The sequence below is a fragment of the Lagenorhynchus albirostris genome, chromosome 6 (assembly GCF_949774975.1).
Source record: "Lagenorhynchus albirostris chromosome 6, mLagAlb1.1, whole genome shotgun sequence".
Lineage (NCBI taxonomy): Eukaryota > Metazoa > Chordata > Mammalia > Artiodactyla > Delphinidae > Lagenorhynchus > Lagenorhynchus albirostris.
In genome coordinates this window covers 6,408,518-6,422,318 of record NC_083100.1, presented here as the reverse complement: position 1 = coordinate 6,422,318, position 13,801 = coordinate 6,408,518, and the positions used below count along the sequence as shown (strand labels likewise).

Sequence of the window (13,801 nt, the reverse complement as noted above, 5' to 3'; positions counted from 1 at the left end):
TGGAGCACACTGGCCCTCAGGCCCTACCGCCCCTGTGGGTCAAGGTCCTTTTCCCACTTCACTTAACCGCATCAGGGCAGAACTCCTCTCTGCTGCCAGCCAGCCGGTCCTCTAGCTGCCACAGCCGCTAGCTGCAGTTCTGCAAGTTCCTTCACTACAAATCCATTAACTTCGAAGGAGCTATGATGCACCTCCTATGCGCAGTGGTCTGGGATGCGGGATCCCACCTCCCATAGGAGAGGGGAGCGCACCCAGGAGGGCCCTGCCCAGATGGGAGCGGTCAGGGGAGGGGTATGGAAGGACTGAACTCAAGCTGGGTCCTGGAGGACGAGAAGGAATGAAGCAAGGAGAGCAGAGGCAGGGGGACCAATGTCCTTTGGTGGTGGGGGGCGGGGCGGGGCTGGGGCATGGCAGACAGCGAGAGGGGGAGGGCATGGCGGTAAAGCTTTCAGTGAAGCCCGTCCACCGTTTGTGACCCCATCTTACCCTCCCTGCCCTTTCTCCACAGGGGAACAGATGTCATTCAAGGGCGCCCGGCTTAGCATGAGAAGCAGAAGGAATGGCACGCCGGACAGCACCCGGACCCTGTACTCCAGTGCGTCTCGCAGCACAGACGTGTCCTACAGCGAGAGCGTGAGTTGAGCCACGCCCCACCAACCCGCTGATATGTCAGAAAGCAGCCCTTCGCAGCTAGGATTCTTTGGGGACCAATACTCCTTCTTTAAAAAGATCATATCTCAACGTATGGCATTTCGTTCTGTGGATTATTTTTGTCGAACGTAGAGGCCTTTTCTTTTCTGTGTAGTTTTTCAGGCATTCCTGTTTTGAAGATTGTGACCGCAACCTTGAGTTGCTAAAGAATGTACTTATTTGGGGCCTTTTAAAAAAAATAGCAGTGTTCATTTCTGCTGTAGAGCAAAGTGATTCAGTTACACATATATATACCTGCTTTTTCACGTGTTTTTCCATTGCGGTTTACTACAGGAGACTGGATCTAGTTCCCTGTGCTGTACAGTAGGACCTTGCTTATCCATTCAAGAATGCACTTGTTAAGTGACTTTTATGAAATCCTAAATACTGCACTTTTAATATTCCTTTTACTAGCTAATGCTTGGTGTCCTTGCTTCCAGCCCTGTGGGTTCACCTTGGAAGTGATTCTTGAAGTCCTTTTCTTCAACTCTATGGCCGGGGGTTCATTCTGGGTCTGCATTTGTTCTTGCCGTAGCTTCTAGCTGTTCTCCACAGCATCTCTCTCCTCCTTCCAAGCCCGTGTCCACACTGCTTTCAGGACATAGAGGCACACTGAGCTGTTGCTTAGGGGTGAGCGGACTCAGGGTGGGGCGCCCGGCAGGAGGCTCCCCGCTGGGCTGCGCTGCCTCTTCCGTCCCTCAGCCACCTCTAGTGGTTCCCGCAGGCTTTCTGTTCACTCTCACGTCCTAGTGAATACTCTCATTTGTCAGGAAATAAAGACAACGTTCCAGTCTGGTACCAAGCTTCTGCCGACTAGAGTGTTAAAAGTCGGGGTGGTGGCTAACTTTGGAAAAAGGAAGGAGGAGGGACTGGGTGGGGGCTTCTGGGGTGCTGGGCATGTCAGTATTTTGATCTGCTGGGTGGGGTTCTTGGGGGCGCCCGTGCACTTGCCACTCCCAACACCCAGCGCCTCCTTAGATTTTGCACCTGCCGTCACCTTGACCCTGGTCCGGTGAGAATTACACAGTGGGCAGAGGGTGCTGGTGGCCTCTCCAATGCCCCCTCCTCCAGCCTCCAGCAGTGACGGACCTCTGGGAGGGCAGAAAAGGCCTTTCCGGATCATACTTGGACGCAGGCATGGGTGTCTCTGGGAGACAAAGGCTGACTCTCCCTTGCCATTCTCCTTTGGGCTCCCATGGGATTTCTGGATGGATTTCCCGCTCCCCTCAGAGATGCCAGCTGCCCTGTGGGTAGAATTTTTGAGACCACCTAAGTACATCCCAGTTATGGGGGGGGGGTCCTGTTTGCCCCTGAGACTACACACCTTTGCAAAGTACATTTTTCAGAGGGAAATTTTTTTTCTTTAAAGGCCTTTATTTTTTAATTAAAAAAATTTTTTTTTGGCCACACATCATGGCATGTGGGATCTTAGTTCCCTGACCAGAGATCGAACCCATGCCCCCTGCAGTGGAAGCGTGAGTCTTAACAACTGGACCGCCAGGGAAGTCCCCAGAGGGAACTTTCAGCAACAAGGCAGTTTTTATCACCACCCCTCCTCCACCATCATCGATTTCACAAGCTTATACACATAAGCTTATACTGTTGAGTTTTCTTCATCTGTGTTAAGTAGACTTAAAATTAGTGAAGAGCTAGAAAATATTCTGAGGAAGAAAGGGCATCACAGGTTTTCAAAATTTTTCGCGTTCAGATGAGTGTAGGATTTATTTTTGCTCTCTACATTTTTATTATTTGTAGAAAAGAACATGCAAATATAAATTCCCAGCCTAAGGAAGAATAATAAAATGAACACGCTTGCACCCACCATCAGCCCTTTTCAGGAGTCCCCCACGTGCCCTCCGTGCCGAAGGCGACAGCTATCCTGAATTTTGTGTTCCCTGGTCCTGCTTTTATTTATAAGCTTATGATTTGAATATATGTCCCTAAACAATACATGGCTTTGTTTTGTCTGTTTTGATATTTGTGGAATTACACAATAAGTATTCCTTTGTGAATTCATTTCTTTTTTCTTTCCTTTTTTTTTTTACATCTTTATTGTAGTATAATTGCTTTACAATGGTGTGTTAGTTTCTGCTTTATAACAAAGTGAATCAGTTATACATATACATATGTTCCCATATCTCTTCCCTCTTGTGTCTCCCTCCCTCCCACCCTCCCTATCCCACCCCTCCAGGTGGTCACAAAGCACCAAGCTGATCTCCCTGTGCTATGCGGCTGCTTCCCACTAGCTATCTATTTTACGTTTGGTAGTGTATATATGTCCATGCCACTCTCTCGCTTTGTCACAGCTTACCCTTCTCCCTCCCCATATCCTCAAGTTCATTCTCTAGTAGGTCTGTGTCTTTATTCCTGTCTTACCCCTAGGTTCTTCATGACATTTTTTTCCTTAAATTCCATATATGTGTGTTAGCATACGGTATTTTTCTTTCTCTTTCTGAATTACTTCACTCTGTATGACAGACTCTAGGTCTATCCACCTCATTACAAATAGCTCAATTTCGTTTCTTTTTATGGCTGAGTAATCTTCCATTGTATATATGTGCCACATCTTCTTTATCCATTCATCCGATGATGGACACTTAGGTTGTTTCCATCTCTGGGCTATTGTAAATAGAGCTGTAATGAACATTTTGGTACATGACTCTTTTTGAATTATGGTTTTCTCAGTGTATATGCCCAGTAGTGGGATTGTTGGGTCATATGGTAGTTCTATTTGTAGTTTTTTAAGGAACCTCCATACTGTTCTCCACAGTGGCTGTATTAATTTACATTCCCACCAACAGTGTAAGAGGGTTCCCTTTTCTCCACACCCTCTCCAGCATTTATTGTTTCTAGATTTTTTGATGATGGCCATTCTGACTGGTGTGAGATGATATCTCATTGTAGTTTTGATTTGCATTTCTCTAATGATTAATGATGTTGAGCATTCTTTCATGTGTTTGTTGGCAGTCTGTATATCTTCTTTGGAGAAATGTCTATTTAGGTCTTCTGCCCATTTTTGGATTGGGTTGTTTGCTTTTTTGTTACTGAGCTGCATGAGCTGCTTATAAATTTTGGAGATTAATCCTTTGTCAGTTGCTTCATTTGCAAATATTTTCTCCCACTCTGAGGGTTGTCTTTTGGTCTTGTTTACGGTTTCCTTTGCTGTGCAAAAGCTTTGAAGTTTCATTAGGTCCCATTTGTTTATTTTTATTTCCATTTCTCTAGGAGGTGGGTCAAAAAGGATATTGCTGTGATTTATGTCATAGAGTGTTCTGCCTATGTTTTCCTCTAAGAGTTTGATAGTTTCTGGCCTTACATTTAGGTCTTTAATCCATTTCGAGCTTATTTTTCTGTATGGTGTTAGGGAGTGATCTAATCTCATACTTTTACATGTACCTGTCCAGTGTTCCCAGCACCACTTATTGAAGAGGCTGTCCTTTCTCCACTGTACATTCCTGCCTCCTTTATCAAAGATAAGGTGACCATATGTGCGTGGGTTTATCTCTGGGATTTCTATCCTGTTCTATTGATCTTTCTGTTTTTGTGCCAGTACCATACTGTCTTGATTACTGTAGCTTTGTAGTATAGTCTGAAGTCAGGGAGCCTGATTCCTCCAGCTCCATTTTTCGTTTTCAGGATTGCTTTGGCTATCCGGGGTCTTTTGTGTTTCCATACAAATTGTGAAATATTTTGTTCTAGTTCTGTGAAAAATGCCAGTGGTAGTTTGATAGGGATTGCATTGAATCTGTAGATTGCTTTGGGTAGTAGAGTCATTTTCACAATGTTGATTCTTCCAATCCAAGAACACAGTATATCTCTCCATCTCTTTGTATCACCTTTAATTTCTTTCATCAGTGTCTTATAATTTTCTGCATACAGGTCTTTTGTCTCCTTACGTAGGTTTATTCCGAGATATTTTATTCTTTTTGTTGCAGTGGTAAATGGGAGTGTTTCCTTAATTTCTCTTTCAGATTTTTCATCATTAGTGTATAGGAATGCCAGAAATTTCTGTGCATTAATTTTGTATCCTGCTACTTTACCAAATTCATTGATTAGCTCTAGTAGTTTTCTGGTAGCATCTTTAGGATTCTCTATGTATAGTATCATGTCATCTGCAAACAGTGACAGCTTTACTTCTTCTTTTCCAATTTGGATTCCTTTTATTTCCTTTCCTTCTCTGATTGCTGTGGCTAAAACTTCCAAAACTATGTTGAATAAGAGTGGTGAGAGTGGGCAACCTTGTCTTGTTCCTGATCTTAGTGGAAATGCTTTCAGTTTTTCACCATTGAGGATGATGTTGGCTGTGGGTCTGTCATATATGGCCTTTATTATGTTGAGGAAAGTTCCCTCTATGCCTACTTTCTGCAGGGTTTTTATCATAAATGGTGTTGAATTTTGTCAAAAGCTTTCTCTGCATCTATTGAGATGATCATACGGTTTTTCTCCTTCAATTTGTTAATATGGTGTATCACGTTGATTGATTTGCGTATATTGAAGAATCCTTGCATTCCTGGAATAAACCCCACTTGATCATGGTGTATGATCCGTTTAATGTGCTGTTGGATTCTGTTTGCTAGTATTTTGTTGAGGATTTTTGCATCTATGTTCATCAGTGATATTGGCCTGTAGTTTTCTTTCTTTCTGACATCCTTGTCTGGTTTTGGTATCAGGGTGATGGTGCCCTCGTAGAATGAGTTTGGGAGTGTTCCTCCCTCTGCTATATTTTGGAAGAGTTTCAGAAGGATAGGTGTTAGCTCTTCTCTAAATGCTTGATAGAATTTGCCTGTGAAGCCATCTAGTCCTGGGCTTTTTGTTGGAAAATTTTTAATCACCGTTTCAATTTCAGTGCTTGTGATTGGTCTGTTCATATTTTCTATTTCTTCCTGATTCAGTTGGCAGGTTGTGCATTTCTAAGAATGTGTCCATTTCTTCCAGGTTGTCCATTTTATTGGCATAGAGTTGTTTGTAGTAATCTCTCATGATCCTTTGTATTTCTGCAGTGTCAGTTGTTACTTCTCCTTTTTCATTTCTAATTCTATTGATTTGAGTCTTCTCCCTTTTCTTCTTGATGAGTCTGGCTAATGGTTTATCAATTTTGTTTATCTTCTCAAAGAAACAGCTTTTAGTTTTACTGATCTTTGCTATCGTTTGCTTCATTTCTTTTTCATTTATTTCTGATCTGATTTTTATGCTTTCTTTCCTTCTGCTAACTTTGGGTTTTTTTTTGTTCTTCTTGCTCTAATTGCTTTAGGTGCAAGGATAGGTTGTTTATTCGAGATGTTTCCTGTTTCTTAAGGTAGGATTGTATTGCTATAAGCTTCCCTCTTAGAACTGCTTTTGCTGCATCCCATAGATTTTGGGTTGTCGTGTCTCCATTGTCATTCGTTTCTAGGTATTTTTTGATTTCCTCTTTGATTTCTTCAGTGATCACTTCATTATTAAGTAGTGTATTGTTTAGCCTCCATGTGTTTGTATTTTTTACAGATCTTTTCCTGTAATTGATATCTAGTCTCATAGCGTTGTGGTCGGAAAAGATACTTGATACAATTTCAATTTTCTTAAATTTACCAAGGCTTGATTTGTGACCCAAGATATGATCTATCCTGGAGAATGTTCCATGAGCACTTGAGAAAAATGTGTATTCTGTTGTTTTTGGACGGAATGTCCTATAAATATCAATTAAGTCCATTTTGTTTAATATATCATTTAAAGCTTGTGTTTCCTTATTTATTTTCATTTTGGATGATCTGTCCATTGGTGAAAGTGGGGTGTTAAAGTCCCCTACTATGAATGTGTTACTGTCAATTTCCCCTTTTATGACTGTTAGTATTTGCCTTATGTATTGAGGTGCTCCTATGTTGAGTGCATAAATATTTACAACAGTTATATCTTCTTCTTGGATCGATCCCTTGATCATTATGTAGTGTCCTTCTTTGTCTCTTCTAATAGTCTTTATTTGAAAGTCTATTTTGCCTGATATGAGAATCGGTACTCCAGCTTTCTTTTGGTTTCCATTTGCATGAAACGTCTTTTTCCATCCCCTTACTTTCAGTGTGTATGTGTCTCTAGGTCTGAAGTGGGTCTCTTGTAGGCAGCAAATATATGGGTCTTGTTTTTGTATCCATTCAGCCAATCTGTGTCTTTTGGTGGGAGCATTTAGTCCATTTACATTTAAGGTAATTATCGATATGTATGTCGCTATTCCCATTTTCTTTATTGTTTTGGTTTGTTATTGTAGGTCTTTTCCTTCTCTTGTGTTTCTTGCCTAGAGAAGTTCCTTTAGCAGTTGTTGTAAAGCTGGTTTGGTGGTGCTGAACGCTCTCAGCTCTTGCTTGTCTCTAAAGGTTTTAATTTCTCCATCAAATCTGAATGAGATCCTTGCTGGGTAGAGTAATCTTGGTTGCAAGTTTTTCTCCTTCATCACTTTAAATATGTCCTGCCAGTCCCTTCTGGCTTGCAGAGTTTCTGCTGAAAGATCAGCTGTTAACCTTATGGGGATTCCCTTGTGTGTTTTTTTTTCCCTTGCTGCTTTTAATATGTTTTCTTTGTATTTAATTTTTGACAGTTTGATTAATATGTGTCTTGGCGTATTTCTCCTTGGATTTATCCTGTATGGGACTCTCTGTGCTTCCTGGACTTGATTAAGTATTTCCTTTCCCATATTAGGGAAGTTTTCAACTATAATCTCTTCAAATACTTTCTCAGTCCCTTTCTTTTTCTCTTCTTCTTCTGGAACCCCTATAATTCAAATGTTGGTGTGTTTAATGTTGTCCCAGAGGTCTCTGAGACTTGTCCTCAGTTCTTTTCATTCTTTTCTCTTTATTCTGCTCTGCAGTAGTTATTTCCACTATTTTATCTTCCAGGTCACTTATCCATTCTTCTGCCTCAGTTATTCTGCTATTGATCCCATTTAGAGTATTTTTAATTTCATTTATTGTGCTGTTCATCATTGTTTGTTTCAACTTTAGTTCTTCTAGGTCCTTGTTAAATGTTTCTTGCATTTTGTCTATTCTATTTCCAAGATTTTGGATCATCTTTACTGTCATTACTCTGAATTCTTTTTCAGGTAGACTGCCTATTTCCTCTTCATTTGTTAGGTCTGGTGCATTTTTATCTTGCTCCTTCATCTGCTGTGTGCTGTCTTCTCATTTTGCTTATCTTACTGTGTTTGGGGTCTCCTTTTTGCAGGCTGCAGGTTCGTAGTTCCCATTGTTTTTGGTGTCTGTCCCCAGCGGCTAAGGTTGGTTCAGTGGGTTGTGTAGGCTTCCTGGTGGAGGGGACTAGTGCCTGTGTTCTGGTGGATGAGGCTGGATTTTGTCTTTCTGGTGGGCAGGTCCACGTCTGGTGGTGTGTTTTGGGGTGTCTGTGGACTTATTATGATTTTAGGCAGCCTCTCTGCTAATGGGTGGGGTTGTGTTCCTGTCTTGCTAGTTGTTTGGCATAGGATGTCCAGCACTGTAGCTTGCTGGTCGTTGAGTGAAGCTGGGTGCTGGTATTGAGATGGAGATCTCTGCGAGATTTTCGCTGTTTGATATTATGTGGAGCTGGGAGGTCTCTTGTGGACCAGTGTCCTGAAGTTGGCTCTCCCACCTCAGAGGCACAGCACTGACTCCTGGCTGTAGCACCAAGAGCCTTCCATCCACACGGCTCAGAATAAAAGGGAGAAAAAGTAGAAAGAAAGAATTAGTAGAAGTAGAAAGAAAGAAAGAAGGGAGGGAGGGAGGGAGGAAGGAAGCAAAAAAGGAAGAAGATAAAGTAAAATAAAGTAAGATAAAATATAATAAATTTATTAAAATAAAATAATTATTAAGAGAAAAAAAGAAAAAAATATTAAAAAACAAAAACAAACCAACAACAAAAACAGACGGATAGAACCGTAAAACAAATGGTGGAAGCAAAGCTATACAGACAAAATCTCACACAGAAGCATACACATACACACTCACAAAAAGAGGAAAAGGGGAAAAAATCATAAATCTTGCTCTCAAAGTCCACCTCCTTAATTTGGGATGATTGTCTGTTCATGTATTCCACAGATGCAGGTACATCAAGTTGATTGTGGAGATTTAATCCGCTTCTGCTGAGGCTGCTGGGAGAGATTTCCCTTTCTCTTCTTTGTTCTCACAGCTCCTGGGGCTCAGCTTTGGATTTGGCCCCGCCTCTGCGTGTAGGTCGCCGGAGGGCTTCTGTTCTTGCTCAGACAGAACAGGGTTAAAGGAGCCGCTGATTCGCGGGCTCTGGCTCACTCAGGCCGCGAGGAGGGAGGGGCACGGAGTGCGGGGCGGGGCTGCGGCGGCAGAGGCCGGCGTGACGTTGCACCAGCCTGAGGCGCGCCGTGCGTTCTCCCGGGGGAGTTGTCCCTGGATCCCGGGACCCTGGCAGTGGCGGGCTGCACAGGCTCCCCGGAAGGGGGGTGTGGATAGTGACCTGTGCTCGCACACAGGCTTCTTGGTGGCGGCAGCAGCAGCCTTAGCGTCTCATGCCCGTCTCTGGGGTCCGCGCTGTTAGCCGCGGCTCGCGCCCGTCTCTGGAGCTCCTTTAAGCAGCGCTCTTAATCCGCTCTCCTCGCGCAGCAGGAAACAAAGAGGGAAGAAGAAGTCTCTTGCCTCTTCGGCAGGTCCAGACTTTTCCCCGGACTCCCTCCCGGCTAGCCGTGGCGCACTAACCCCTGCAGGCTGTGTTGACGCCGCCAACCCCAGTCCTCTCCCTGCCTCCGACCGAAGCCCGAGCCTCAGCTCCCAGCCCCGCCCGCCCCCGCGGGTGAGCAGACAAGCCTCTCGGGCTGGTGAGTGCCGGTCGGCCCTGCGGGAATCTCCCCGCTTTGCCCTCCCCACCCCTGTGGCTGCGCTCTCCTCCGCGGCTCCGAAGCTTTCCTCCTCCGCCACCCGCAGTCTCTGCCCGCGAAGGGGGTCCTAGTGTGTTGAAACCTTTCCTCCTTCACAGCTCCCTCCCACTGGTGCAGGCCCCGTCCCTATCCTTTTGTCTCTGTTTATTCTTTTTTCTTTTGCCCTACCCAGGTACGTGGGGGGTTTCTTGCCTTTTGGGAGGTCTTCTGCTTCTGCCAGCGTTCAGTAGGTGTTCTGTAGGAGTTGCTCCACGTGTAGATGTATTTCTGGTGTATCTGTGGGGAGGAAGGTGATCTCCGTGTCTTACTCTTCCGCCATCTTCCCGGAAGCTCCCGTGAATGCATTTCTTGCTCACCATCCTGTGTTTGTGGTCCCTCTGTGTTGCCAGGTGTAATGGCTGTCGATTCACTCCTGCTGGGCCACCCTCCATCCTGTGCACGTCTGTCCAGCCTAAGCGGGGTGAACATTTGGGTTTCAGGTTTTGCTCTTAGGAGCAGGGCCACTGTGAGCCTTCCTGGATGTGAGATGTTCTCTCTGGAGAGGGTTCTTCGGCTTGAGGCCGATGAGTAAAGGCGAACACCTCTCCCTCATGGGAATTGGGGTTAAGACACAGGACTTCTGGAGAAACTTGGGGCACGTGGTCCCCATGCTCTGATGTCTCAGGATGTACGTTGGTGGGGGTAGGGGCTAGCAAAGGGGGAGACTGCTGAAGGCGTGGTGGACCTTCTTCCAGGAGAGGGAGTGCCGTCTCCCTTTTCGTGGTGACCTCATTGTTGAGGGGTGACGAGTAAGGCCTGGCTTTGGTGCAAGGCCGGGGGGCAAACCCACATGACACTGTCTGAGAACTGCTGGCGCCCGGTGACCTGAGGGAAGTGGGTTTGGGCTGCCAGCCCCACCTCCACGGAACAAGACAAACCCCTAAAGCTGGCAGCGCGGTGCCAGGCATCTGAGCTTGCAGGTCATTCACAGGACACAGGGACGGTTTCTAGGGGACAGTGGTGGACAGTTTCCCAGGGTGGTCGAGCCAGTTCCCTCCCGGCCCGTAGCGGGCTGAGGCCCCCCCGCCTGGCTCTTCACTGGCATTTGGTGCCAATGGCTTCTCGATTTTTCCAGCCTGGTGGGTGTGTAATGGGATGTCATCGTGGTTTCACTTCACATTTGCCTCATTACTGACAAGGCTGAGCTCCTTTTCACACATCTGTGTGTCCTCTTTTATTTAATGCCTGCTCATGTCTTTTGCCTTTTTCCCACAAGGTTGTCTGTCTTATTCGTAGTGACTTACAGTCTTTTATATATTCCATTTACCAATCTTATGATGATTAATATATGTCGCAAATATCTTCTCCCACTTTGAGGAGTGTAAATATTTTCAAAGTATTCTTCAACTCCAAGGGGTTTGTTTCTGCCAACTAAAGGGAAGCGTTCTGTTGTTTGTCAGAATTAGGTCCCGGATGTGCCTTACCACCTTGCCCATGGGGGGACAGATGCAACTCTGGAAGGAGCATTTGGAATATACCTTCTTTTGAAAAGCAAGCGTAAGAGGAACTAGAATCTGCAATAAAACATTATTTATGCTAAACTATCAATAAATGCTTATATTCCCCCGGTTGCCTTAGAGTCAGAAAAACATACTTTGTATGTATATAATGACATTTGTTACAAGATGATGCCAAGTAACTTTTAGAAAAATTTGCATTTAGTTATAAAAATGTAAACGTATGCCTCTTTTTACAAACTTTGTGTACTCTAAAAGCATGAATGGATGCTGGTTGCTATGATGTGTGGTGAATCCTTAAAACCTTTGAAGTAGGTTTAAGTCATTCATGAAGAGCAGCAGGGGGTGAGAACAAGTTAGTGACGTGTTGTTCCAATGTTCTTTCTCCAAAGGACTTGGTGAATTTCATTCAAGCAAATTTTAAGAAACGGGAGTGTGTCTTCTTTACCAAAGATTCCAAGGCCACGTAAGCAACTACTTTGCCTCCATTTTTTGCTACCATGTTCAAAAATAAATTATTGACCACCATGATGACAGACAAACAAATTGCTCACTAGTTCATTATTCAAGTTGTTTGCATCTTGCAATTCTCAGAAACGGTGTGTGAACAGGAAGTTTGGCAAGCAGCTTGTCCCTGGAGAGGTATCAACTTATTTCATATTTTAAGCTTTGTCAGTAGTTGGTAAAGGCTCCAAGACAGGCTGTCACTCTCTTTGATATTCCCACGAGCCTGGGAGCCCACCGGAGTGGCCATGGCAGTGAACCTTGTTGTTTCATAGCGGTTGGCAGGAGACACCAGGCATGCGCGCATGTGGCAATCTGACCGGCTCCTCCGCCAGGCTGTTGACTGTGGCCCTTCCCATCTGACCGGGTGTTCATCTTGTCTGAATCTCGTGTGTCTTGAAACATCGAGGCTGAGTCACAAAAGCCTTGGGGAGCACCTCCAGCAGCTCTGCCCACAGGGGGTCCTCAGCGAATGCTACCTAGTGGGCCAGTGATAAGTGGACTGACCTCTGATGTTTCCCACAGAAGGTGCCCTGGGATCTAACGAAGTGATTTTAGTCCTCCCTCCCTCTCACCTTTTTCCTCTCTGCCCCCTCTCTTTTGCTTACTGGTGATAGGAGAGAGTCTAGCTATTAATATTTTTTAATTGAAGTATAGTTGGTTTACAAAGTTGTGTTAATTTCAGCAAAGTGATTCAGTTATGAACATAGATACCTTCTTTTCAAAATATTCTTTTCCATGGTGGTTTATCATAGGATACTGAGTATAGTTACTGGTGCCATGCAGTACGACCTTGTTGTTTATCCATTCTATATGTAATAGTCCAGCTATTAATTGATTGTTTACCTGCTGCTGTAGTTTGTAATTAAAGCACTGACTCTGTTGAACAGAGGCAGTGCCCAGAGGAAGGCAGTAAGAGCAGGGGCCTAAGAACCAGCATTGGATCCAACCTGGGCCTGGCTGCCTGCTCACTGCATGAACTTGAACCAATTATTCTCTTTTCTGAACTGAATCCTCTTATCCTAAACTGCTGGCAAAGTACACCTCCTGGGTTGTAGTAAGGGTGCAGTGGGACGATACATAAAATTCCTGCCGTAGAAAGTTCTCAGTCAGTGTGCTTTCCTACTTTGTAAGAATTAGAAAGCGAACATTGGAAAAACTAAGAGATCTCTATTTTGTCATTGGTATCAACTTAGTCATTATGAGTCATTTTGACAGAGTATAAACTCTGTGATTCGGTTATTTATTCCCCACATGTTTCCCTGAAAGATTTTGCCATTAATCTATTTGTTTGACTGGTAGAAAACACTGTTTGGATTTGTTCACTCATTCAACAAATATTTATTGGGCATTGACTATGTCGTGGGGACTCATGTACTTGACTGCTAATTCTACAACTGCCCTGCAAGGTGGCTGTTATCATTTGACTGACAAGGCAAGTGAGGCTGGGAGGGGCTCAGTGTTTTACCCAGGGTCCCATGGCTGGCAGGGGATAGATGAAGGACTGAACTCAGTTTTCTGATTCCTCCCTGTGCATTCCTTTTATGCCCAGCTCCTGCCCCTTCTAGGAACGATCCTGTCTTGGGCTGACTGTAATCCTTAGCACCTTGTCAGTTGCAGATATCCAGTCTAATTGGCCTAAGTGAGTGGTGATTGTAATGGGACAGCCACATCCAGGGCTCAGTGTCACCAAGACCCTGCCTCTTTTTACCTGTGCTTCTGTCCTTCTCTGGGTGGGCAGGCTCCTTGTTAGTGGTGGCAGAATGGACACCACCACTCTGGCTGACACCTTTTCAGCTTACCAGTGAGGGGAAGGAGGGCTTTGTTCCAGCAATTCCACCCGAAGTCCTGGGCTCACGTTCATGGCTCTTATTGGCCTGGCATGGGTCAGACGCCCACTCTAATCCCTGCAACTGGGCAATGGAATATGTGACTGGCCAGCCTTGGGTGTTGTGTCCACATGGACCTGGTGTGGAAAGGATGATTCCTCAGAGGAAAATCAGGTGTTCCTACTAGCAGAAGGAGAAGTGGATGCAAGGTAGGGAAACCTATGGCTGTCCACCTTATGGTGCTTGACTACCACTCAAGTCTGGCCCCAAATAAAGGGAGATGTGGTGAGCAGTCCCTGCCCTCCACAACACCAGCACAGGACAGGAACACCTCAGGGACTTCCAGTGCCCATGTCAGAGGGGACCCAAGGTTATAGACCAGAGTCAAGACTCTACAAGATTTTAACTTCTTGTATTTATTATTTTCATCTCTCCAT

General features: G+C 44.7%; 1 protein-coding gene across 2 annotated transcripts in view; it reads left to right on the top strand.

Annotated features, from left to right (window-relative positions):
- The first annotated feature begins 516 nt into the window (after window positions 1-516).
- The window catches only part of TRPM8 (transient receptor potential cation channel subfamily M member 8), an 88,481-nt gene continuing 75,196 nt past the window's right edge, over window positions 517-13,801 (top strand). For both annotated transcript variants that reach the window (XM_060151220.1, XM_060151219.1), the window contains exons 1-2: window positions 517-633; window positions 11,424-11,497. In XM_060151220.1, the coding sequence (XP_060007203.1) occupies window positions 517-633; window positions 11,424-11,497 (191 nt within the window). The remainder of the gene's footprint in view (window positions 634-11,423; window positions 11,498-13,801) is intronic.